Source organism: Thalassophryne amazonica, chromosome 13, assembly GCF_902500255.1.
Source record: "Thalassophryne amazonica chromosome 13, fThaAma1.1, whole genome shotgun sequence".
NCBI lineage: Eukaryota > Metazoa > Chordata > Actinopteri > Batrachoidiformes > Batrachoididae > Thalassophryne > Thalassophryne amazonica.
The window spans coordinates 42,343,342-42,371,180 of NC_047115.1; the positions used below are offsets into that span (position 1 = coordinate 42,343,342).

General features: G+C 40.0%; 1 protein-coding gene across 3 annotated transcripts; it reads right to left on the reverse strand.

Annotated features, from left to right (window-relative positions):
• vstm4a (V-set and transmembrane domain containing 4a) lies at positions 1-27,416 on the reverse strand. 3 transcript variants are annotated; one of them, XM_034185212.1, is made up of 8 exons: positions 27,155-27,415; positions 24,117-24,572; positions 12,324-12,377; positions 12,107-12,214; positions 10,520-10,553; positions 10,302-10,450; positions 2,245-2,312; positions 1-1,597 (listed from the first exon to the last, which is right to left on the reverse strand). In XM_034185212.1, exons 1-8 carry the CDS (start codon positions 27,201-27,203, stop codon positions 1,442-1,444), a joined length of 1,074 nt encoding a protein of 357 aa, XP_034041103.1. In that variant the 5' UTR covers positions 27,204-27,415; the 3' UTR covers positions 1-1,441. The 3 variants fall into 3 exon arrangements, with proteins under 3 accessions (XP_034041103.1, XP_034041104.1, XP_034041105.1); XM_034185213.1 differs by having other exon boundaries at positions 24,117-24,569; positions 27,155-27,413; XM_034185214.1 differs by lacking the exons at positions 12,107-12,214; positions 12,324-12,377 and having other exon boundaries at positions 27,155-27,416.
• Between the last annotated feature and the right edge of the window lie 423 nt (positions 27,417-27,839).

Here is a 27,839-nt window from a genome sequence, read left to right on the forward strand (position 1 = left end):
AAATATGGCAAAAGTTTTATGGTCATGTGGAAGAAGGCGTTATTACAATTTTTTTTTTTTTTTTTTTTTTTTTGTTCTCAAGCAACCTTGTCAACAAATCAGAACCTGGGTCCTCTTTTTATCAATGTTGCATAAGAAATAGCACCTATACAGGCCATGAGGCCATCAATCTTATCCCCTCTGTGGTGTCAAGCCAATGAGTCTACACTCCCCCTGGAGGTAATGCTCTCAATTGCCAGGTTCACTTCCCTAACTCATTTACACCTGGGTGGACTATAATGATACAATGAAGTTCTGTGCAAGGACACAGAGGCAGCGTGAGGCACTGGGATTGAGTCTACAGGTTGGTAGTTTAACTCCTACCCACAAAGAGTCTCTGTGAACAGATGGACAAAAAAACAAATTTGAGATTTATCAAATTTGATCACATTTGTTGTACACACACCTCTAAATATTAAATCAGACATGTTCCAGTACCTGTGAAGCCTTATTAACATAAAGAACAGTTCTAAGTAACCATTTATGGCCACAAAGTTCCCATTAAGGCTGAAGGACTGTTGAAATATTTGTCCAGCAACATGGAGAAATCAAAGGAGACACAATCAAAAAACTGTCATCTGCAGAAATGGACATTTTGATCACCAAAGTGGAAGCAAAAGAAGTAATGCATTGGTTTGACACATATGAATAAAATAAATCACGGCTGCCCCCATCTGATTGTAGAACAGTTACTGGAAGTATATGCAAAATATTGAATATACGTTAACCACAGCAACTAACACAAACAACACCAACAAATCCGTGATCCAATAAAAGGCATATGTCCAATAAGAGCACTGCAAGATTTGCTACTTCCACATTGGCATCATTTAAAAGGACCAGATGGTTGCCCCTTTTTGTATACAGGTGAGTCACTACATTGAGGCGGGTTTAACTGCCATAAGGGTCCATTTAACTACTGATGAGTGATGAGAATGTGAGTGTTTTTTTTTTTTCCAAATGCAAGCTATTTTAAACACAAGGTCATTAGACTGATTTATAGACGACAACAACTGTACAATTTCAAATGTTAGACCCAGATGTATATTAATTTATTTGGTGTATTAATCCTATAGTTACACATGCATTAAATAAGTGTTACATAAGCAATGCAGCAAGTGAGTCTGAATAATTTTTGCTTTGTGAGTGTGTGTGTGTGGCAACAGTTAACACATCTGGCATGCAGGCCAACAAACAAATCAATGCTGGTGCAATGGTAGAGAGGAGACACAACGCTGTTATCCCATGTATCCACATTCTTGTTGTACTTGCAGCAAAAAAGAAAAAAGAAGCCAAATGCCACAGTAATCGTTCATAAATATAGTTCTTTGGATGTTCTTGTATTCAGTTATGATGACTGAATCTGTGCACTTCCTGGGAGGAACAGTGCTCAGAGGTGCATTTACAGCTGTTTCTCTTGAAAGAGGATCTGAGCGTACACGGTGTCCGTGCTGGACGCTGGTGGTGCAGGGTCGGGATTCGAGGTGGCCGATGGTTCGGGTCTCGGCCTGAACAGCTCCAATTCTGCGTATGTCAGACTGTCATCCTGCACTCGAGGCTGGAGAACACAGACAAATGTCCAGAGGGTCTCAGAGTTAACGGTGAACATGAGTCTCACAAACAAAGTGCATGTTGCACAGAAAGCATTTTGGACAAATAGTGTGCTGTTCCACTTTCCACATGTCCTTACTCCTTGAGCGCTTTTCAGCTGCATGAAGTATGTGTTTACAGGATTTGGAACGTTGAGTTTAGTTGAAAACATTTGCTATGACGGGATCCTTCACATCCCCCCAAGTCACACTAATCCAATCAGTGTGTTTGTGCAAAGGAAAAGCTTGCATCACAAGAAGAGCATCAGTAGGAACGATGATCAGTTCGATTAATTTTCTCCAGTACATATCTGACACTTTTATTGTAGATATAAAACCAGTGAAGCACTCTGAATAAAGAATTGTATTTGAGAAGCAATAAAATTAAATAGAATTATCAGGCTCATAACTGAATCAGGGGATGGCAATAAACTCCTGTAGACAATGAGACAAATTCCCTCTTCAATCTGCCTCAGTAGCTCTGAGCATGAAAAATAATAATAAAAAAAAAAAGTAACAAAAATATGAAATGCACAATTCTAAAATGAAACAGACGTAGTTATTTAGCTTCATTTAAGTTTACAATTAGATTTCATATGAGCGCAAAAGCACTTACGTTAGCAGGTCTTCTTGAGTGGGTCTTTAACCTTCTTGGTTTCTGAGGTCTCTTTGTGACATCAGGCACTAAAAAACAACCGAAAAACAAAAAGGTTTGGCTGAATGTAAACATCAGCATGGTGCTGGGGAGCACCATATTACTACTCACAGATCTTCACATCTTTTCTAAGCATAGCTTCTCCTACTCTCCCATAACATTATGCTTATGCTATTATTGATCAACTTTATGCTTCTGTACTTACTGCAGCTTTGTACATCACTCTTAAACTTAAAAAAATGAACCTGTGCACTCCTTTTCCAACCCTCAGGCATTCTATCACTTGCCAAGATTTTATTCAACAGTCTGGTGCACAATTCCACTGTCATCTCTGCTAAACATTTCCATGCCTCCTCTGGAATGTCATCTGGACCAACTGCCTTTCCATTCTTCATCCTTTTTATAGTTGTCCTCACTTCATTCTTAGTAATCTGTTGCATCTCCTGATTTACTCTCACCATATCAGTTAGCCTCCTCTCTGTCATTTAATTATTGCATTTAACTTCTGACAGACCATATTAGAGAAAACACTAACCATGGTTAATGTAAACATTTTGTTTGTGGTCAGGCATTAGCATATACTACTGTGCTAACCACGGTTAACACCAACTGTTAAAACATATTTATTCCCCACTTACATACCTAAATCTATCCATACATTTCATAAGGTGTAACTGTGTATTGCCACAGTTACTTTGAAAAGTTACTTTGTTACTTTATTAGTTACTGTTTTTAGTTACTTTATGCAGTTACTTCATTAGCAGCTGCCGACAATTTTTCGGCAGCTGCTGAATGTAACTAATAACGTAACTAGTAATCTAACTTGGTTATTTTTAAGATTGAGTACTCAGAAAAGTAACTTAGTTACTTTGTTTATTAGTTACTTGTAAGTAATAAGTAATGTAACTAGTAATCGAGCTTGGTAACATGGGATATATTTATGACCGTGGGAAGAGAGGCATTTTGTAGCCAATGCTGTCGCACACGGTGCAGCCGGGGGCCGGAGGAAGAAATTTCTTTCACCACAGGCTGTAGCCCTGGTTGGTGTCTGTCCTCACTGGACCACTCATCTGAGGCTGTACCAAGGTGAGTTTACATGTATATTTATGGTGTCATGGGCTGGCGACAACAGTTCCACCGTCATTCCTTCGACAGAGTTGATGGTAAATGTCATCATCTGGTATTGCGGGTTTGATATCCCATTCAGCTGTGTTGCGGGGCGCCCACACCGAGCCTCTGACACACAATGATGTATGGACTGGCAGTGAAAGACGGTGCTTTCGGTTTGATTGTGCAATGTCCCCATCCACTTTACATTATGGATGCGTGCTACATACATATTGCATATCAACATTCCTTTGCGCTCTCTGGACAGAATCCAAAGGAGGTGCAAACTATTGTGGCACAAGCGGGACATGCCAGCAGAATTTAACGTGTCCGATCCATTTCAGGGTTCCCTGACCATGATCAGATTGTTCCAAATGCTGTTATGATGGCGTACAAATATGTAGACTGCAGGGGGATTGCACTTAGACTGCACATAGGCTGCTGTTCAATGAGTGTCCCACCTGGACTGTGCCACAAGTGTCTTGCATGTGTGCAAAACTTTCAAGGCAGCCACGCGAGTGGGTCAGCCGTGTCGACTGCTCTGAGAGTGCTGTCCAACGTTTTCAGACCGCACCTTGACACTTTTCGGATGTGGGGGATTCGTCATTCCGACGCCATCGGTCTCATTATTATCGTCAATATGATGTACCTGGATGGACATTCGGATGATTCCATCCCACACAGTTGGCATGGCTCAGCTCAAGTGGAGTGGCGCACTCCTGGACCAATCGCCAGCTCATGTTGGAATGCTCCTGTTGCCAGGTAGGCCAGCGCCGTATTGCACTTTGGGCCGGCTGCAGTTCCATGTGCAACTCAAATAACAGTGGCCTTGGTAATCAAAATCAGCTTATGAGCCAATTACGTCAGTTGGAAGTAAATCCTCGTGTTCCCTGAATACACACTCACATCAGATTGCACCATTTGCAAGGTCCTCTAACAATGCTAACACAGCTATTGTTAATGTTCTTTTACGCATCACTTTGCGCTTGCATTTACCCACCCATATAATTGCAAACATGTGGGTATAATAATGATTCATGAGTGTATCTGTGATGTACACATCAATCTGATGACTTCATGCTTTCACATTATTAACGGTTCCTAGCATCACCTCTATGTATCTGCAGTGGAACAATAGCTGTAGAAATGTGCAAATGCCAGCTAGGATTTTTGAGTGGCGCACCACACATTTCCATGACAATTTCATGTTTGATACATCTGAACGTAAGCGTGGAGATGAACGTACACCAGAGTTTTGTGTGTACGCATGCTGTGTACATGAGGACCCAGGTGTGCTTGCAAGATTTCTGACAGAGCAGTGAAAGGAATTATCAGAACAGTTGTCCAAGAGTTAAGGACCACTTGTGGAGAACTTCAGAGACCTGAAATTAGCAGGTACAATTATTTCAAAGAAAACAATAAGTAAGCCACTCACCTGCCGTGCCCTGTATGCACACTCGCCATGCAAGGACTCGGAAGAAAAAAGCACATTGAAGCCTGTTTAAAGTTGCTGCACAGCATTTAGACAAGCCTGTGAAATACTGGGAGAATATACTTATTTTTCCGAGTGTTTCCAACAGCATTGATGTAGCTTTGAGGAAAACATCCCAGTGTACGCTTGAATGGAATGTAGCTGCCAACATTAAGAATGGAGCCACAGCTTAATTCAAAAATTGACATAAGTGTGATGTTGTGTTATGATGACTTGTTTGTAAGTGATAACTGTTCATTTTGATGCAATCATGGTAAAAGCAGCAGCCAGGAGATGACTTGCATGGCCATTACTCATAAACGTAGCCTGTTAAAAACAGTTTCTGCTAGATACTCAGCTTTGTGCACACTTATAAATGTTGCCAATGATGTCACTGTGACATATCTAAAAAATACATATGTGTGAGCAGACAGCCTGAAAAACAGCAGTTGCACACTCACAGAAATAGTTAAGATTTCTGTAATTTTATTACATGACAAATTCCTATTAAATTTTTTTTTAGATCATTTAATACAAACATACCAAATAAACCTTACACGATGCATATCATTTACTGTAATAAATCCTATTTATTTGAAATGCAAAATCCTCAGCTTTATGTATTTAGTATTAATAAAATATAATTACTCTAAATCAATAATAATGACAGTATTTATATAAAATACATAAAGTATATTGTTTGAATTGCATAATAATTATGTTACCTATACAAGATAAATGGCATGCAGATAAATGCAATGCAGCTCTGCTGTATGCTCCTCAAGTTCTCTCACGGTTCTGGTACGTTAGATAGAAAGTCCATTATCTCCTGAAATAACATCTTCTGACTTTTTCCAATGTAAGAAATACATCTGTGTGTTCAAGCAGCCTGAAAAACAGTGCAGTGGAGACATTCCATGTCTATGTTCATGGCTGCACAGACAGCAGCATCACCACACGTTACGTTCCAAAATCCGACAGACTCTAAAAACGTTAAGAGTTTCAGGATGAAGTGTGTCGTCTCTTCTCTCTACATCCTATGTAAATCAGAGAATGCTCAGAGGCTTTGTTATTAGTCATAGCAGCGTTCGTTTCACTATGTCGGTCAGCCATTGGGATGTTTCTGGTTTTTCTAAAATATATGTCACACACCAAGAAATGCTGAGTAACAGATTTTCCGGAAAATGCACTTTGTAACTCTGAGTGAGAGAAATAATTAGCAATAAAATACATCATCTACCTCTAATTATTACCGCATGTGCATGGATAGACTTACAATCATGAATACTTTGATGTTGTTGCTAACTGGGACATTAAGTAGTGTGCGACACGTCCCTTAAACAATATGTCAAATAGATGGCACTACAGACTGTCTTTAAGGGTTCTGCCAACATCAAGTACTGTATGGTAATAATCAAAGATGTTTTAATAATGTTTCAACCACAAAAGAAACAAACGTATTGGGATCGGTATAGACAGAGGTTGTCTGTGCGACCAATAAATAGTTCACAACAAAATTATATGTAAAAAACTGTCATCAAAATATTCCACCATTGTTAACTTTCTTCATTGTGTGCTACAGGTTGTGTCTAGTGTGAATTTGGGCTACATTTCCCCCATCATTTCCAATGGTATTGCTCTATTTTGTCTATATCTGTAAGCTTTCTGAAAACAGACACAAAAATGGATGAAATAGACACTGATTGCAGGCAGAAGGCTCAGTCTGTATCTGTGAACATAAAGAAGCATTTAGGGATGCATTAACTGCACATGTTAACAACTAACTACTGTTTTCTTTAATATGGCCCATTAATAGTCCTTAAACCTTATACCTTATATCATTCAATACTTGTTCCATACATGACCTACTGTCAAGGTTGGGTAGGATTACTTTAAAATGTAATCCAAAAGTAATGAGATTACAAGTAATCCAAATGTATGTACATACATACATGTAATCCACATGTATTCTTTCAAAGTAATCCTACCCAACCTTGCCTACTGTACTGAAGTTTTGGGAACCACCTACAAAACTAATACAAATGCTAAAAGAAAGCTATAAGAATTATTAGTAGAAACCATGTCGCAAGGCAACAAATCCATTATTTGTCCACTTGCATATTTTGAAATTTTGGGATTTGATTGATTATATCATAATACAAATTATGTTCAAACTACAAAACAAACTTCAAATGAGGGACTTCAGTTATAATTTATGAGGTAACATTGTATTTCGGAAATCAAGATTTCGAACTACTGTAAAAAGTCATTGTGTTTTCCGTTACAAGGTGTTAACATTTGGAATAATTGCTCCACGAACAACATAAAATCACTTGGTACTTTGGTTGGCTCTACAAAAACTATTTGATTACTGGCTATAGTATGCTAAATTATTAGGTTTTTTTTTTTATATTTTGTTTTGTTTTTTTGGTGCACTGCTGCTTGCATGTTTGCGTTTTGAAATTTTAGTTCAGGGATCATTATACTTTGTATTATTTATCATGGGTATATGTATAATTTATATACATATGTATATATAAAGGAGTAGGCATTTACAAGCTTTTACTTCTGCCTACCTTTTCGGGTACATGGTTGCGTTGTTGGATTATTGTCTTTCTTTCTTTGTATGTTTTTTGTTGTTTTGGATCTCTGTGTGCCTAATAAATTCATTCATTCATTCATTCAAAAGTCAAACATGCCATGTCAGTGTAAAAAAAATAGCAGCAATATTGCCTGAGTTTTTTTCCAATATAATTCAAAAACAAGATGAAAGTTTTCCTTTCCATTGTTCCATTGTATGGGCTTGACTCTCGACCTTTCTTATACGAGGTCTGTTAGAAAAGTATTGGACCTTTTTATTTTTTTCAAAAACCTGATGGATTTGAATCACGTGTGCTTGCATGAGCAAACCTTGAACCTTCGTGCGCATGCGTGAACTGTTTCACGCCTGTCGATTGCGCCATTTCCTGGTAAGCAGCCTTTGTGTGAGGTGTGTGTGGTGCGCTCAGCGTTTTTTCATTCCAAGGAAAAAGATGGAATGACTGGAGCAGTACCGCATCAAATTTTGCCAGAAACTGGGCGACAGCCAGGTAGAAACCATTCGGATGATTCAGATGGCTTTCGGTGACGATCCTATGGGCATCACACAGATTAAGGAGCGGTACAGCCGGTTTAAAGATGTCCGCACAACTGTGGAGAGTGCGCCGCGCTCCGGGCGGCCATCAACATGCTGAAATGACCAGATCATTTCCAAAGTGAACTCTGTGGTGATGCGGGACCGTCGTGTGACTGTCCGAGAAATTGCAGAAGAGGTGGACATCAGCACTTTTTCGGCACATTCCACTGTGACAGAAGATTTAGCCATGAAAAGAGGGGCTGTGAAATTCATGCTGCTGCTGCTGACGGCGGAGCAAAAGCGCCTCCGTGTTGAAGTCTCACAGGACATGCTGTGACATGCCCACCTCTTCCACAATTTCTCGGATAGTCACACGACTGAAAAGTCACCGAAAGCCGTCTGAATCATCCAAATGGTTTCCACCTGGCTGTTGCCCAGTTTCTGGTAAAATGTGATGCGGCGCTGCTCCAGTCGTTCCATCTTTTTCCTTGGAATGAAAATTCGCCGAGCGCACGACACATGTCCCTCACAAAGGCTGCTTACCAGGAAATGATGCACTCGACAGGCGTGAAAAAACTCACGCATGCGCACGAAGGTTCAAGCTTGTCTGATGCAAGCACACGTGATTCAAATCCATCAGGTTTTTGAAAAAAATAAAAAGGTCCGATACTCTGTTAGAAAAGTATCGGACCTTTTTAAGGAGTGTTACTGCCGCTTTAAGTTCGGCCCACAACTGCTGAGAGCGCGGCGCGCTCCCAGCGCCAATCGACATGCTCAGTTCCGCGCGTCGCGGTGGAGCCGCATGGCGCAAAGCAACGCCGTGATGAAGCCTTCCAGGACATGTTGGGGCATGTCCAGCTCATGCACAATCACAATCGGATAATCACACGACTGAAAAGCAACCGGAATCCATCTGAAAGCCATCTCAAAGCCGTCCTGTGAGACCAACACCAAGGTGGTTTTGTCCTGCGTAATGAACGGCCCGTGGCGCGTCCCTCCGCTTTTCTTTCCATGAAAAAAACTCCTGTAATAGTGGAATGTGCCGAAAAAGTGCTGATGTCCACGACTTCTGCCTTTTTGTGAAAGTCAGACGACGTCCCGGATCAACAAAGCCTTCACGTTGGAAATGATCTGGTTGTTTTAGCGGGGTCTGAGCATGTCGATTGGCGCGCCGTGCTCTCAGCAGTTGTGGGCCGTCCTTAAAGCGGCAGCAACACTCCTTAATCTGTATAAGCCCCATAAAATCGTCCCTGAAAGCCATATTAATTTTCCGAACAGTGTCCACCTGGAGGTCTCTCACAGTTTCTGGAAAAAAATTGATGCAGCAAAGCTCCAAATAGTTCAGACGTTTATTCGCAATAAAAAAACGACTGTGCTCACACAAAGCCTGCTCACAGGCGAATGATGCAACCGACAGGCGTGAAAAAACTCACGCATGCGCACGAAGGTTCAAGCTTGTCTGATGCAATCACACGTGATTCAAATCCATATGGTTTTTGAAAAAAATAAAAAGGCTGGATACTTTTCTAACAGACCTCGTAGCACTTTGAGATGACATATGACTTCTCTTGTGTAAACAAATTGAATTGTATTGAACTGAGTGGACAGAAATGCTGTAAAATGTCCTATCTTGCAATGCTGACTGAAGTAGAGCAAAACATGTCCTGCCCTGGATCCAAATCAGCGAATAAATTAAATGAGTTCTTGTTTGGGTCATATCCCATCTTTGCAGCAAGTACAGTACCTCTATGATGAAATTTGGTCCATAAATCTTTGCGCAATTCTGGTGACAAAAGACAGGCACAAGTGACAACATAACATCTGTGGTGGAGAGATACTGAACTCAGCAGGATTTTACCCAAAATACAATAAGTTCAGTTTCATCCTTCAATTATTTTATGATGGTTTCCCAGGGTTTGCATTAAGTGAAATTCAATTATTCTGGAAATATAATTTTCTCTTTTTGCTGTTGCAGAACAGATTAAATGTTTTTGCTTTTTCTCTTTTTTTGACAAGTAATTTTTTTAATATTCACAAGGGATTTGACTCATTTTCAGCTTCCTGTAAATTTAACACCCCCATGTTTGTAACTCAGGAGGAAAGTGAATCTGCACACAGAAAAAGAACTGAATTAGACACCTTCAAGTGACAGATCAAATTAATGTCAAATTTTTAACAAAAGACTACACTGTAATTTCACCTGATCATAGATGCTGACTTTAAAAATATACATTTTCTTTCTGGATAATCTGCATTTCCTGAAGTAGACATGTTAAAGCATTTTAAATGACCCTACAGCCACAAAATCCGAGAATGATAATTTACCTTTTGTTGGTAGTTGTCGTGGTGGTTTCTCCGGTATTTTAGGTGACATTACTATTACATTTATGTCAGTTTTCTTTATGCGTTCTTTCTTTTGTGCCTTTGGAGAGGAGCTGGAGTAGCTGCTGGAGCTGGTTACCGTCTCACCTGAGCTGTTTGGACCAAAAGAGATTTAATAGATACTCTGTAAGAAGGATTATAGAATGAGGATGAGGACATACCTGCTTTCTGGACACTTGACAAGAAGATAGCTTTCTGTGAAGAATGCAACAGAAAAACAAGGGTAAATTAATAAGGAAACTAAGCAGCTATACGAGGTCTGTTAGAAAAGTATCGGACCTTTTTATTTTTTTCAAAAACTATATGAATTTGAATCACGTGCGATTACATCAGACAAGCTTGAACCCTCGTGGGCATGCAAGAGTTTTTTCACGCCTGTCGGTTACGTCATTCACCTGTGGGCAGGCTTTGAGTGAGGCGTGAAAAAACTCACGCATGCGCACGAGGGTTCAAGGTTGTCTGATGTAATCGCACGTGATTCAAATCAATATAGTTTTTGAAAAAAATAAAAAGGTATGTTAGTTTTATCACAGACCTCGTAAATGTTACATAATGCTGGACAACATTTTTTTTTTTTTTACTTCAAAAGTTTTACCTCTTTAAAATGCATTTAAGATGATGATAGACCGTGTCAAGGTGAACACAAATATAAACTGAACTAATTATCACATAGGAATTAGGGAAAATGTTGAACCAAATTTATGGAATTTAATCACATTGTGTTGATGCTTTAGTTCAACTAAATTTAATTAAATTCTGTTGATAACTATACTCACGATGCTATTGTTTGAAAAAACATGTTTGTCAACATGTGCTCAAACAGCATCTGTAAATGCACTCCTGGGATTAATAAAGTTTTCTGTATTTGTATCTAAATGTGAGCGCAACATGCCTGGTGCTAAAAAATGAAGCCAGTGTGGAAGTACTAAAACCTGTAGTTCCTTAACTGGTCATTTGAGGCTGGCTCCAAAAGTGAGCAAATCTCTGTAGAACCTCACATGAAACTGCCAAACTTTACAACAGAAGTAAGTGTCAAGTTGGCCCTAATTAGCGGGTATGGATAGCTTGGTAACAGTTGCTACACTGACAGCGCCACAGCTAATGACGCAATATGCCAGTCATTGTTTTTAATATTGGGCGTCAGGAATTTTGGGCCCCATTAAAATAAATCTTACCCCCCCCCACCCCACCCCACAATATTATTTTTCAATTTTAGAATTGTATTAGGGGTCTCTCTGGGCCCTTGTCAATCATGGGCCCCTAGAATCCTTCTCCTTATTCTCTCCTTTTCTGCACCCCTGCCCTCATGCAAGCTATCAACTATAAGAACCATCCATTAGTGTTCAAAATATCAATATACGTATATTATCTGAATTTAGGTGACCTCCCAGTGTAGCTTTGTAACTTTGAGATAGGTGGGCGTGTTGAGCTTCATTCATTCCATTCAGGTCACACCGGTCTTGGCTATGCTCCACCCCTTTACCCATTTATGGGTTGACAGGAAGTTAGATGCATTAATGCACTGTCCAGATGGTACCATCCAAAAATAACCAACAGAGGGTTTGTCCACTATAGATAGAGTCTACGGCTTAGAATGACCAAAATGGTGGAAAATCACAAAAAATGGTTTATATTTGCAATGCAGACTAGCATGGAAAAAAGATGGTGATTTTTGTGACCAGCTGCTGTAAATCCACCCCAAAACTGTTAGTTGTCCAGTATTATAGGACGTGAAGTAACAGTTCCACCTTTGAGCCTGAATCTTCTGTAAAAGTGCTGGCAGCCGAGAACCAGCGTGAACAAGAAGATGGACAGTAACCCCAGTGAGCAGATCAGCACGGCGAACAGATGCACATCTACCGAAAAAAGAGATAAGCTGTTGATTTTTCAACAAACACAATCATGTTTTTTTTTTTTTTTTAAGTAAGATTTTTATGCTGCAGTGAAACAGACAAAAAACAGTACCTCCCAATAAACTCCATAGTCCTTCACTGCCACTGTCCTCAAGAGTGAAGTGCACTGGAAAAACAGTTGTTAAAAAAAAGTCAGCAAAAACTGTAAGTTAAAGGGAAAAAATGTCTTCAGGAGCTAAATAAATTTATAAATTGTTGTTGTCTGAGGGCACTGACCCAAACACAGCAGACGGTCTTGGTGGTTTCCAGAAATATCAAAACCACTGGCGTGAAAAAAAAAAGAGGCTGTCGTGGCATCACACACACACACAAACAGTGGCCAAGCTGTACCGCTGTGGCACCAAATCTCCATCTCCTTTTTGTTGGTCACTTTATAATTCTAAAATGTTGAAATCCTTTTTCTTCTGCTCATCAGTATGAAGCCAGAATGACTCAGTTGTGCCAGTGAATGATGTTTTTAAAAAGAGGCTGAAGCAAGCCTCTATACACACACACACACACACACACACATATATATATATATATATATATATACACGAGGGCTGTCAATAAAGTAACGGTCCTTTTTATTTTTTTCAAAAACTATATGGATTTCATTCATATGTTTTTACATCAGACATGCTTGAACCCTCGTGCGCATGCGTGAGTTTTTCCACGCCTGTCGGTGACGTCATTCGCCTGTGAGCACTCCTTGTGGGAGGAGTCGTCCAGCCCCTCGTCGGAATTCCTTTGTCTAAGAAGTTGCTGAGAGACTGGCGCTTTGTTTGATCAAAATTTTTTCTAAACCTGTGAGACACATCGAAGTGGACACGGTTCGAAAAATTAAGCTGGTTTTCAGTGAAAATTTTAACGGCTGATGAGAGATTTTGAGGTGATTCTGTCGCTTTAAGGACTTCCCACGGAGCGAGACGTCGTGCAGCGCTCTCAGCCGCCGTCGTCAGCCTGTTCAAGCTGAAAACCTCCACATTTCAGGCTCTATTGATCCAGGACGTCGTGAGAGAACAGAGAAGTTTCAGAAGAAGTAGGTTTCAGCATTTTATCCGGATATTCCACTGTTAAAGGAGATTTTTTTAATGAAAGACTTGCGGACGGGTCCACGCATCGGGACGCAGCCGCCGCGACGCTCCGCCACAGGAAAAACACCTCTGTTTTTCCTGTGCCGCCGCACCGCGTCGGCACAGTCTCGCAAGTCTTTCATTAAAAAAATCTCCTTTAACAGTGGAATATCCGGATAAAATGCTGAAACCGACTTCTTCTGAACTTCTCTGTTCTCTCACGACGTCCTGGATCAATAGAGCCTGAAATGTGGAGGTTTTCAGCTTGAACAGGCTGACGACGGCGGCTGAGAGCGCTGAGCAACGTCTCGCACCGTGGGAAGTCCTTAAAGCGACAGAATCACCTCAAAATTTCTCATCAGCCGTTAACATTTTCACTGAAAACCAGCTTAATTTTTCGAACCGTGTCCACTTCGATGTGTCTCACAGGTTTAGAAAAAATTTTGATCAAACAAAGCGCCAGTCTCTCAGCAACTTCTCAGACAAAGGAATTCCGACGAGGGGCTGGACGACTCCTCCCACAAGGAGTGCTCACAGGCGAATGACGTCACCGACAGGCGTGGAAAAACTCACGCATGCGCACGAGGGTTCAAGCATGTCTGACGTAAAAACATATGAATGAAATCCATATAGTTTTTGAAAAAAATAAAAAGGACCGTTAATTTATTGACAGCCCTCGTATATACGAGGTCTGTTAGAAAAGTATCCGACCTTTATATTTTTTTCAAAAACCATATGGATTTGAATCACATGAGATTGCATCAGCCAAGCTTGAACCTTCGTGCGCATGTGTGAGTTTTTTCACGCCTGTCGGTTGCGTCATTTGCCTGTGAGCAGGCTTTGTGTGAGCACTGGTCCACCCCTATCGTCGTTAAGGAAATGGCGGAATGATTTGGAGCTTTGCTGCATCAATTTTTTCTTGAAACTGTGAGATCCACCTCCAGGTGGACACCATTCGGAAAATTAATATGGCTTTCAGGGACGATTTTATGGGGATTACACAGATTAAGGAGTGCTCCAGCCAGTTTAAAGACCGCCCACAGCTGCTGAGAGCGCGCTGCGCCCCGAGCGCCGATCGACAGGCTGAATCAACCAGATCATTTCCAACGTGAAGGCTTTGTTGATCCGGGACGTTGTCTGACTTACACAAAAATGGCAGGAGACGTGGACATCAGTACTTTTTCGGCACATTCCACTGTTACAGGAGTTTTTTTCATGGAAAAAGAAGCGGAGGGACGCGCCATGGAGCCGTTCATGGCGCGGCACAAAACCACCTCCATGTTGGTCTCACAGGACGGCTTTCAGACGGCTTTCGGTGGTTTTTCAGTCGTGTGACTATCCGAGAAATTGTGGATGAGCCTGGACATGCCAGAACATGTCCTGTGAGGCTTCATCATGGCGTTGCTTTGCGCCATGCAGCACTGCCGCAATGCTCAGAATTCCTCCGCACGTCTGTCTCAATGTGCCGAAAAAGTGCTGATGTCCACGTCTTCTGCAATTCCTATGCTAGTCAGAGGATGTCCCAGATAAAACACAGTGTCCAGTTTGGAAATGAATGGCACATTCCACTGTTACAGGAGTTTTTGTCATGGAAAGAGGAGCGGAGGAATTCCATGCATCGCGGCGGTGCCGCATGGCGCAAAGCAACGCCGTGATGAAGCCTCACAGGACATGTTCTGGCATGTCCAGGCTCATCCACAATTTCTCAGATAGTCACATGACTGAAAAACCACCGAAAGCCATCTGAAAGCCATCTCAAAGCCGTCCTGTGAGACCAACACGGAGGTGGTTTTGTGCCGCGCCATGAACGACTCCGTGGTACATCCCTCCGCTTCTCTTTCCATGAAAAAAACTCCTGTAACAGTGGAATGTGCCGAAAAGTACTGATGTCCACGTCTCCTGCCATTTTTGTGTAAGTCAGACGACGTCCTGGATCAACAAAGCCTTCACGTTGGAAATGATCTGGTTGATTCAGCCTGTCGATTGGCCCTTTCAGCAGCTGTGGGCGGTCTTTAAACTGGCTGGAGCACTCCTTAATCTGTGTAATCCCCATAAAATCGTCCCTGAAAGCCATTTGAATTTTCCGAATGGTGTCCACCTGGAGGTCTCTCACAGTTTCTGGAAAAATTTGATGCAGCAAAGCTACAAATCGTTAAGACATTTATTCGCAATAAAAATCCGACGAGAGGGGTGGACCACTGCTCGCACAAAGCCTGCTCACAGGCGAATGACGCAACCGACAGGCGTGAAAAAATTCACGCATGCGCACGAAGGTTCAAGCTTGTCTGATGCAATCACACATGATTCAAATCCATATGGTTTTTGAAAATAATAAAAAGGTTGGATACTTTTCTAACAGACCTCGTATATACAGGGTGACCCCAAAAAAACCCAGAACCCATAAAAATTGTAATAAATGCTACAAAGGTCCAACAAATTTCTTGTAAGGTGTATCTAAACATTGTGTCATATAACTAGCAGGGAAAACTCTAAGATCGTCTTGAACTGGATTTTGGTGGTCTTTGATGCAATGGCATTCTGCTGCCTTATAACAACAATGGTCTTCCACTGTGCCCTGTCCACACCTCATTTTAAGACCAGCACGGCCATGGGTGCACAGATGAGCACAAGTACACTTATTTAACCAACTGGGGCACAACAATCCCTTCTGTTAAAAAAATGTTTATGATACTTGCTCTGCACTATGCACTACTTTGTACTGCATGCAAGATAGGGCCCTTACCCTGTTTTCTATTTGTTTCCTTGTTTGTATAATTAATTAAAAACTGATTTTTATGTCAGAAGGTGGAAATTTTGCACAATCCAATAAATTTTGATAATGATCCCCATCTGGACTGGCACCCATCACAACAATGCTGTAGATAATATTTGGTCATTTGTTTTTAAATCCATCCATCCTCAGCTGTTTCTGTTTTAACTTAGAGATAAGCATATTTATGATGTTACCAATATCCTTATGATATCCATACCTTATGATATTTAGTCAATAGCTGTTGTAGTATGCACAAATGAACTGATGCCATAAATGCTAGCAAAGGTTGTAATTTTTGTTGTTGGTGGTGGGTTTTTTTAATATCGTTTGGGAGGTTCTGCAACTTACATTCTAAAGTGACTTTTGTATGAAACAACACTGCATTATCATCTATGGCCACAAGATGGCAGTGTCAAGCATGACAAGCTGCTGTTGTATAGTGAATAAGCGGGGTCTGCCAGTCTGAGCGATCCAGGCCCATCATGCATTGCGCTCTGCTTGCCTGTGAATAGTATTTTTCAAACCAAATAGAAAACAATGGAATGCTGTTTTTCTCCTTTTCCATAAATGTTTAATTACAAACACGATCAAAGATTTACTGTACAAAATTGTACACAGACATTACCCAGTTAAAGTTTGCCAGTTCTCCCAATGTAAATGTCTATTTACCGTGTGTTTGCTAAATATTTTCATTCCACTGCTTTTTGGTCTTATTTACAAAGAAATTTGTCTAGAATTTTGGATTTTAAAAAAAAATTCCTTTGCAATGACTGATGTTTTTCTTAATTCCAGTGATGCAAACTTCACCTGTGATAAAATTTAGATACAGTAATCAATCTGATCACCATTTTAGGAAAATATTATATCCACAAAGCAAGTTGACTCAAAACTACCATACTTTTATATATTCAAAATTACGGCCTTAAAATTGTATTTAACCACAATTAATATTTCATATTTAAAAAAAAATAAGAAACTGGATAAATCCAAAAGATTACTTGAGCTATTCAAAATGAGTCAGTTGGTACAGCAGACCCTGAAGGTTTCTGGGAGTTTTGTTGGTGTTATTTATATGTTTCACATGTTTGTATTATCAGTTCATTTATTTTATTGATATTGTGTGTAATACTGTAAAAACTGTAATAAAATTTGATTTAAAAAAAAGTCTAGAAGACAAACCAGATAAAACTGTTATACCAACAGGAATTTAAAATTGTATTATTTTTCCATGTTCAAGTACCTCAGCTCAAACATGCACATAGCATTCAGAGTAAACTGGCATCACCAATTATTGCTAATTATTTTAATGGCCTGCATGAATACCATTTAGTCAAATGGAGTACATATCTTTAATAATTCTTCTTAAATTAATATGACACCTGTGACGACCTTTGACTCTGGTTTGCTATTAATGTGTACTGATAACTGGTGAAATTAATTGACTGCATAACATTTAAATCAGAATATAGGTTGTATACAGTTTTATTTAGTATCAGATCACATTCTTATCAGGATTGCCTTGATTCAATCTATGATTCCATCAACTTTAATTTTTTTTTCTGTAGTTTATGATTTTAATTTCAGAAAGCATTTTCAGCTTCCAAGAACAGACAACCTATTATCTAATAAATGTATCTGAAATATTCCCCTCTACATGATGCAAGAGAGCACCATTGAATAAGAAGCAAATGTGTATTTATTGTTTATTTTAAGTAAGCTCTATTTTTTATTGTGACAAATATTTCTTTTCTTTACTTAGAGTTGGCCCAAACAGTCCTATCAACATTTTGTGCTCTCATTTGGACTTTGAATAAAAGTCTGTTTGACATTTTCAAAGAAAAAAAATTCACTATCACTACACAATCTATTATACATATAATAAACATAATAAATATATCTTAAATATCTTAAATATGAATGTAAGTATAGTTTGTAAATTTGGGGGGAAAAAGTTTATTGACAAAGGAAAAACTAAAATAAAACCCAATTGTGCCATCACACAACAGCATTGTCTCAGTAACAAATAGACATTTGGAATTCACACTTCAGAGCAGAAGAAGAAAAAGAAGGAAAAACACTGAATGAGAAAAATGTTCTTTGTCTTAAAGAATGACTACATTTAAGAAATAATGCTCTCCATCTAAAAGACCATGCTGTGAAATAAGAAGAGTGAATATAACTTGTCATACTCCTCAAAACAACACTTGTTTGGACTGTGTGAAACAAGAACAGCAATGGCAAGTCGGCTCCATTATCTTTGACAAATGATTGACAAAAGAGTTTTCATATGTTTACCTAATGTACTGTATGATTGTCTGTTCAAAAGAAGCAGCTTAGTCACATTTTCTGTCTGGTACAACAACATTAATTAGCTCATTTGCTTCTGCTTGTTAACACAATGTTTGCATTGTTGTTGTTGTTCGTTCGGCTGCTCCCGGTTTTGTTCTGGGTCGCCACAGCGGATACAGCCAGAGCCGCATCGGTAATTGGCACAACCTTTACGCCGGATGCCCTTCCTGACGCAACTCCAGTTATACATGGAGAAACACACACAGCCGCTGGTGTACCAAAGAGGTCTCCCATCCAAGTACTAACCAGATCCTGCTCTGCTTAGCTTCTGAGATCTGACGGGATCAGACTGACACAGAGCAGACCGGCTGCACAATGTTTGCATTATAAAAAAATAAATAGTGCACTGAGTTTTCAAACATTTAATTACTTTGCACATTTCCCTCATGTCATCTGTTCAGTGGCCAAAGGTTTGGTTTGCAGCCTCACACGATAATATTAATTTGCTTGTTAGCTTTTGATTGCTAATACGGTGTTTGCCTGGCAAATAAATTCTTGGATTGCAAATAAATTCTTGTTGTATGAAGTGGTAGCACCCCTCTTCAGCTGCTCCCTTGTTTTACTTAGGGTCACCACAGCAGATCCAAGGGGGATCTGCATATTGATTTGGCACAAGTGTTACACTGGATGCCATTTCTGACACAGCTTCGCATTACATAGAGAAATGTGGCAGGGGTGGGGCTTGAACTGGGAACTTTCCGTACTGAAACCAAGCACACAAACCAACTGGTCACCATCCATTCGGTAGGAGCACCATGTTTCAAAAATAAATGTTATTTATATTTATATTTTCCTCTTCCTGATGCATTTTTTAACAGATTCGACTTACCGTGCATCCAGAAATTATTCACAGCGCTTCCCTTTTTCCACATTTTGTTATGTTACAGCCTTACTCCAAAATGGAGTAAATTCATTATTTTTTTTCTCTCAAAATTCTGTTCACAACACCTTATAATGACTACATTTTTTTTTTTTGCGATTTTATTAAAAATAAAAAAAAACTAAGGAATCATAATAAGTATTCACACCCTTTACTCAATACTTTGTTGATGCTCCTTTGGTAGTAATTACAGCCTCAAGTCTTCTTGAATATGATGCCACAAGCTTGGTGCACCTATCTTTGGGCAGTTTTGCCCATTCCTCGTTGCAGCACCTTTCAAGCTCCATCACATTGGATGGGGAGCATCAATGCACAGCCATTTATAGATCTTTCCAGAGATGTTCAATCAGATTCAGGTCTGGGATTTGGCTGAGCCATCAAGGACGTTCACAGAGTTGTCCTGAAGACACTCCTTTGATATCCTAGCTGTGGGTCATTCAATTTATTTCAATTCAATTTATTTTATTTGTATAGCACCAAATCAAAACAAAACTGCCTCAAGGTGCTTCACATGAGTAAGGTCTAACCTTACCAGCAGAAATGTTTTTGTACCCTTCCCCAGATTTGTGCTTGAGACAATCCTGTCTCAGAGGTCTACAGACAATTCCTTTGACTTAATGCTTGGTTTGTGCTCTGACATGCACTGTCAACTGGGGGACCTTATATGTAGACAGGTGTGTGCCTTTCCAAATCATGTCCAATCAACTGAATTTACACCAGCTGAACTCCAATTAAGCTGTAGAAACATCTCAAGGATGATCAGTGAAAACAGGATGCACCTGAGCGCAATTTTGAGCTCCACGGAAAACGCTGTGAATACTTAAGTACATGTGATTTCTTTTTTATTATTATTCTGAATAAATTAACAAAAATTTCAAAAATACTTTTTCACACTGTCATTATGGGGTACTGTGTGTAGAATTTTGAGAAAAAATTTGAATTTCATTCATTTTGGAATAATGCTTTAACGTAAAAGAATGTGGAAAGTGTGAAGCACTGTGAATACTTTCCAGATGCACCGCATACTCTGGTGCGACTTACAGTCAGGAAAATACTGCATGCAAAAACCCTTAAATCCTGAACACTGTAGCTTTAAAGCAGCAATCCACATACTGTACCATCTCACTGCAGATCTACTTAAACAAAGCACACATTGAGGTGAGCAGGTCGCCTTTTACATATGGTACGCACGCCCAACACATGTCCTGACAGCCAGCAGCACAGCCGTTTGAGATGACTGTGCACAGCTTCACAAAAAGCTGAAAACCATCAGGTGCAGATTTTTAGTCTTTTCTTCTTGACAGATGTGAACTCCGACCCTTCTGAGTGCGTGCAGACAGTCTGTTAGACTAATTCTTAAAAGAAAGAATCAGATCTTTGCTCAGCAGTTAGTGATGGGAGATGCTTCTCTCCTGCAAGTGAGTCTGGTCCAATTTACCCAGCAGGGGTGTTGCCTTATTTGCTCCCGGAGATATGTAGGCAGCATGATTACTGGTTCATTTTCAACTTTGTTCACTCTGACAATCTCAGCTCTGGTGTTTCTGGTCCTGTGGTCAATGCATGTCACAGATGCCTGAGGTTTTGAGGCTTCCGAGTGGGACATTGCCCTATATTCGTGCAGGGAGTCGCTGCAGAGCTCCGTCCGGCTGGAAAACGGGTGCAGTTCTTGAACGGTAAACCCGACTGTGTTAGGTATCACCTTCTTAGCCTTCAAATGAGAGATGACAGCTAAATGATTTGCTATGTTTGCTGTGAAAATGTGGGCAACTGTTGTTTTGAACTGGCCGAGTTCTGCTTGAGCCCTGGCACAGACTGAATAAGTTCCACTGCCTCTGAATTCTCCAGTCGTTTTTCTCCCGAGGCATGCATAAAAGTAAACCCAGAACGCTAACGTCATGTGTTTCTGAGTTTTTAAAAACGCAGCCAGCTCAGCAACGCTCTACCTTTTTACTCCTCAGACACAGAGTGATATTGTTGAGTGTGGTTTGGCTGTGTGAGCTCATTGTTTTGAGATGGAAATGCCGAAGGACTGGGGTCAGGTTCAAATACACACAGGCAATGCTTCAAGCAAAATAGCCATGCTGGACTGACCAGCGTGCACGCTAAAGGATTGCTACTTTCCACTTTTGCACTTTGTCCTCTTTGCCTTCATTGGGAATTTCCATTGCCAGATAAAATGGGCAGCAAGCTTCATTCGAACATGTGCAGCTGTATGGGAATTCTTTGGAAAGGCAGATTTCAGGGATTTTTGTTTTCCTTTATGGGGAGAGAAATAACACCAGAAATCCCCTTTTGTACTCTGTTTGATCCCATGTTAGCAATAATCAGGGTTTCTCCAAAGTGGAAAGAAGAACAGAAGAATGGTGTTTCTCTGCTGCACAATTCACGTACACAGTTTTACAAGCTGGTCATGAGCGTCATTAAAGGGTGACATTGTCCAAAATGGGTTTTTAATCCTCCTTTTACACTTTAATGTGGTTAAGGTTTTCCTTTAAACACATTCAAAGTGTCATGTGCATGTTAAAATAACACTGTTTTAAGCGATTTTTGTTTTTCTTAACTTGGCTTTAGAGTTCTGTGACATATGTCACAGAAGCAGTCCATATCTATACTCCTGTTTGCTTTGACAGACACGTCCACTGTGCTGGTCTATGCTGTGTGAGACATGCCCACAGGATTTATAGGAGCCAGAGAAGTAGAGATGTCTCTGTCTGAAAGAAGAGGCACAGTCATCTAAAGTAACAAGCACAGAAATAGGCCATTTTTTAAGAGACCTATGAATAGGGTCTTAGGTTGAACCACCTTAGTGTTTATGGTGATTTTTGACTTCTTGACTTATTTTTGAATTATCTGTTTTAAGCACAACTAATGATCGAATAGACAGCTCTGTAATATTAGCTGTATAGCTTTGTATAATTTCAGATTTGTAGCACAGACATTTTGTGGGCTATTTTTGGCTTTGCTTCAGTGGACCTGACTCAAATTTGGCAAAGTGGTTGACCATGGATTGAAGTAGTACATGCTTCAGTTTTGACAAGATCAGATGACAATCCTACAAGTTATGGACTAACCTGCTCTTACTTTGTAGAGCAGGTAGCTGAGCGTGGGTAAGGAGTTGGCATGCCAATATGTGGACTTGGGTTTGATTCCTGATTGTGCTTCCTGTCTGTGTTCTTGCACAAAATGTTTAATTTCCATTGTTTTAAACCACCCACAATAAAAAAAAGAAACACAAGGCCCCATAAAAAATGTGTTGTTTTTCAGGTTTAAAATGACGTTGTATGTACCTGTTTCTAAGAAATATAATAATAATAATAATAATAATAAAATCCACTCTTTTCCACTACTTTTTTCTGATGTCAAGGATGATAAACTTTTTTGTTTGTTTGTTTGTTTTTTATGTGGCTAACTTCATGTGCATTGGTTGAACATGGTCTAAATGTGTCCAAATAACACCATCTTCTTACGTTTAAACATAAGAAAATCACATTATGTTTATTCCAATTATATGCAACCAGCGTGCAGAGTATTTAAATCATGTAAATCCAGAAGACTTTTTCTTCAGGGCAGTGCTGTAAATGAGTACCAGCCTTGACTGGGGAAGTAACCTGAGTTGGACTGGTGTTCCATGGAGCGGAAGTTGTAGAGTCTCATCCAATTCATGTTACAGAATCTGGAGGTAAACACCAGTACCAATGGGCCTCAGGGACTATACTTCTACAAGACTTACTTTGCCACCCAGCTCCATCACTGCCTAACCCAATGCAAACCACAAATTTCTTTAGTCCAGTGTTTCTCAACCACTGGGCCACTGCCCATTAGGGGACCCCATATCGCCATCTAATGGGCAGCAAAACGTTTCAAGTGAAGCTTATTTTTAGTATTTTACAAAATTAATCATATTAATATTGCAGTGTTAATCTAATCTATGATGGAAATGATTCATTCATTTTCTATACTCAATCAAATTAAGGGCCTCGGAAGGCTGGAGCTTATTCCTGCACTCATTGGGAGAGAGGCAGAGTAAACCCTGCACGGGCCTCCAGTCCATCGTAGTATGATGGAAATTACATTTAAAATGCTACATGCAGCTTATAAACAACAACTATCAAATATATAATAAATAATAATAAAATAATGATTTGTTCATCTTTGAACATCACCAATTTGAGACTCAATGGACACTGTGATGTGAGGACAGTGAGAAAAGTTCCTGAAGTGAAAAAATAATAGTAGTGTTACTATTTCACCTAAAAATACTAAGGTTCTGTGAAAATACAATCCAGATTACAATTTGTTTTTACTGTATTTTTTTAAATATTCCTGGGCTCCCATCTGTAACAGGGAGTGATGTCACATTCCACTGATACACTCTAGATTATTTTTAAAAAAAAAATGATGGGTAAAGAGGAATAGTGTCTCCTACTACTCCTCTTTACCCATTTATAAATTATCTGGGAGTTATATTATTACTTGGATTTTTTGTTTTTCAGTTTAATGATATTGAAAACTTGAGTTATATTTAAAGAAGATTCACTGTTAAAAATGCAATTTTTTACAACAGTTCAATAAATGCAGAATGTTTTGAAATCATATTAAATAATTGTGATTTCAATTTTGTCCAGAATAATCATGATTATGATTTTTGCTTAATTCAAACACTGCATCAATCACTGCAGGAGTCATGCACTCAGACATGCACACGAAACCAAAATCAGTGTTTTGTTTGCAGGTGTGATGTAACTGACACATAAAGAGCAGAATGTGTAGAAATACCTGTTTAATTACCTGTCAGCATTGTGGTGCTGCTGCCATTTGATGATGCTCTCCATGTGTTTCTGTGTTTATGGATCTCCTGGACTCTACAGGTGTAGAAACCACAGTCCGTCCTCGTCACATGAACGATCAGCAGCTGGTACATTTTGCCCTCCGTTTCCTCATAAAGTTGAAATTTCGGCTTGAGGAAACGTCGGGTGTAGTTTCCGTAGAGCTTCATTTTCTTAATGCCCATCTTCACGATCAGAAACTGAGAGGGCACCGGCACCGGAGGAGAGAGGGACAGAGAAGAGGGAGGAGGTGAAGGAGACGGAGCAGAGGGAGGAGAGAAGAACCAGCGAAGGATGAGTAGGCTGCCGCTCCTCTTCCGCTGAGACACCAGGCAGGACAGAGTCAAGTTATCTCTCTCTGTTACCATGACAACGGGCCCTGGGGTCACTGTCACATTCAGGCCGTGACACACCACTGCTGGTGAAAAACCCACACAAAAGAGAAACACTCTGCATAAGCCCACACACCTCCTTTCTTTGGCTAATGACCAGTTGTTGATGCTCCTGACAAGGAAAACATCTGGGATCATTTTTGCATGATTTTTGATTTCCGATGAATTAAACATAACTGTAGCATTTAGGCAAAGTAAGTTTACACACACACCCATGTAGGGGAACCTGGGCAGCCCCTTTTGCACCCCAACCTAGAACTAAACCAATCTAACTTTTTAAAGTTCATTAGATGACCCCAAAACCATGTTCCCCAAAATAAAAAACTGGCTTCAAATCAGATATTTATAACTGCACCCAAAATGACCACCACAGTGTATTTAGGGAATAACCCTGTTGTGTCTGATGATTTGTGGACGTTCATGCTGGTTATGCGGTCGCAAATTGACCTTCACCAGCGAAGGGTAATTTGGTCAGTTATTCTTATCGTGAGGCAGTGTCGCTCCAACAGCGGTCAGAGTAATCCATCAAATGTGAAAATCCATCAAATCCATCAAGTGTGAAATGGTAATTCTGTATCAGAATCCACACTAATACTTTCGTATGGTATCTTAAATTCACCCATTTCGGCAGCGGCAGCAGTACGTGACTTTCTCTCGCTCTCAGCTAACAGCGCCAACAGCTAGCAGTGCGCATGGCCAGTGTCCTGTCAAATTGTGCATCTCATCGCATAAATCGACAGTTCCGTGTCCTGACAATATTGCGCGTGCGTGCGCACAGAGGGCTGGCCTGTCGAAAGGTATGATATCTCATCAGAACAGCAGTCATGGTGCAGAGTAATACATCCAAATGTGAAACGGGTTAATATTTTGCCACCATTACCTCGATATTATAAGGTCTGAAATCTCACACGATTAACCAGTCAGATTTACGGAAAAAATGTAATTGGATTAGAATCATCAATAGAGAACATCATATTGGATGTACTCTAATTGTTAATTCCATTTTTTTTGCTGCTATAGTTCATTTCAGCCGAGTTTTACTGGAAAACAGTCATTTGGTAGCTGTTTTGGATGCCAAACTCATGTATAAAACTATTTAGGCATGAATGCATTTATTGTTATCAACAACTTTCTTCTCATGGAATATTTTTGAAAATGAAGTCCTTTTTTATGCCAGTTTAACATATTTTTGGGGGGCGGGGGGCTTTCTGTGTTTTGGTGCCCATTTTTGATACCATCTTGAACATCTGGCTTGACATTTGATGTTATTTTGGAGAACATTCTGACCTTGTTTATGGGTGGTCTAATGAACCTAAAAAGTTGGGTTTGTTTAGTTTGGGGTGGGAGGTGTAAAGGGGGTGGGTGTGCCTCCACTATTACAGTGGAAGCTGTTGATGTATAGAGCTTTACAGCTCTGATTGTTGATTGTTCTACTTGTATTTGTCATTTCATTTCAATAAATGTGAGTTAGATGCATCATTCTGAGTAAGCAGAAGATGCCTAAAAACAAAAAAAATAAGTAATTTTTTTAAGCTTGAATTGTGCTTCCATGCATTTACTATGTCATTCTGCAGCCAGCTGGTTCCAGCTTACGTGGAAGAGACAGAGAGTCGGGACACAATCTGAATAATCTACAGGTGGGATGCATTCATCTTCAGTGTGGTCGACCCTGAGACAGACTTCAGGAGAAACATGATAATAGGGGCCATCTGGGCTCCCATGATACCTTCCAGATATATATTATAAAATACATTTTACAGTTGTTTGTCATACTATGAATCTTTCCAGGATGGCTACTAAGGAGGACCCGGATTCATGGAGATCCATGGTTTTGCTCTGGAAGCCTTGGCTTCATTCTTTAGATTTTTTTTCCCCTGTGGCTAAAAGCAAGAAGGCACTGGATTTCACAGATGCCCTTCAGTATAGACAGAGATTCTCCAGTTAGCTCATTTTTATAAGTAATTCCATCAATTTCTAGAATCTTCTGACTTTTAAAGAGGCATTCATCTTAACCTGTGTCAACCAGTGACCCACCAAAACTGACATTGTGAACTAAACTGAACTAACTGGAAGTAAATCTGTTATGCAACTATAATTTCAAAATAACTTTATATGGAAATAAAGTTGGCATTCTTAACAACTTTAAAAAAATGTGTGCAATTTTCAAAAATTTTGTACTTAGTTTGAGTGTTTTTGGCTAAGGTGTATATAAATTTATACCTGCAGAATATAGACTGTTTGCCAATATTTTGTTTTTTAATGAAGAAAAAGGTAACATTGGAGTGCATTTGATCTCTTTTGTTGATGTTTGATGTTTTGGGGAATACCAACCCAGACTCACAGCAGTTTGTGGCGGCACTATGAAAAATACATTAATCTGTGAGTTTGTGAATGTCAGGCTGACATTTGTTTACTTTTGTCTTTATGTGCATTTTGCATTGAGACCATGTGGACGTATCGGAAACTGTTTCGATGATGTTAGGTTAATGTTATGATAATGGGATTAGGTTACAGATTATTTTTAGCAGATAATGAGTCACTAATAAACAACCGCCCTAAGGCTGCTTGTTTGCATACTTGCCTCTAGTGTTGAACAAGTTCAACTTACCTGTGAGCAGAGCCTTAGTCAGGATGAGGACCACGACAGAAAAGTACATTTTTCACAGCCAGTGAATCCATAAACCCCAAGAACGGCACAGCACTTGCACAAGCAGCTACTCCACTCCGCTTTTGTCTCTTTTCTGTGTAATATGACACAGTAAATGCTCTGTTCCCACTGAGGAACTCCCACTCACTCTCCCAGTCTGTGTCTATCTCTCTTTCTCTCTCTCTGTGTCCTGAAAAATGTAGGAAATGTCATTTCCTGTGTTCCCGTGATGAGTCTTGGACCAAGGCCCGGAGCCGTAGAAGTCGAAAGCAGTGGTTTGTGTGCATGCATCTGTCACAATGTGCATCATTTTGTTTTAAAAAATAATGCATGTGCACATCTGAAAATGCTGGTGTTGATGTGTGTGACCTCTGCGTGCAGTGCTGTGTTGCATGCGTTTATTTGGGAGCGTGTGCAGCGGGACCTCTCCCTGTCTGGCTGTTGGACAGAGTGACACTGGCTTGTCTCTGGTTGTGGTTGTTAGACGGCCCCAGTGGTATGAAGCCTGCTGCTTTATTGGGCAGACCAAATTGCTGAGACAGGGCTTCTGCTGGCGCTGCAAGCTCTGCCAAAGCCAAACGAATTACACATCAGATTTAACCCTTCAGGTCGTATGTGGGATTCCCGTAAAAAGCAGAAAACTGGC

Coding starts and splice junctions, on each gene's coding strand:
- vstm4a (XM_034185212.1), bottom strand. CDS start 27,203: ATGTACTTTTCTGTCGTGGTCCTCATCCTGACTAAGGCTCTGCTCACA. Junction 10,554..12,106: donor CAGAAGATTCAGGCTCAAAG/GTGGAACTGTTA, acceptor CATTCTTCACAG/AAAGCTATCTTCTTGTCAAG. Junction 1,598..2,244: donor ACTCAAGAAGACCTGCTAAC/GTAAGTGCTTTT, acceptor TGTGTTCTCCAG/CCTCGAGTGCAGGATGACAG.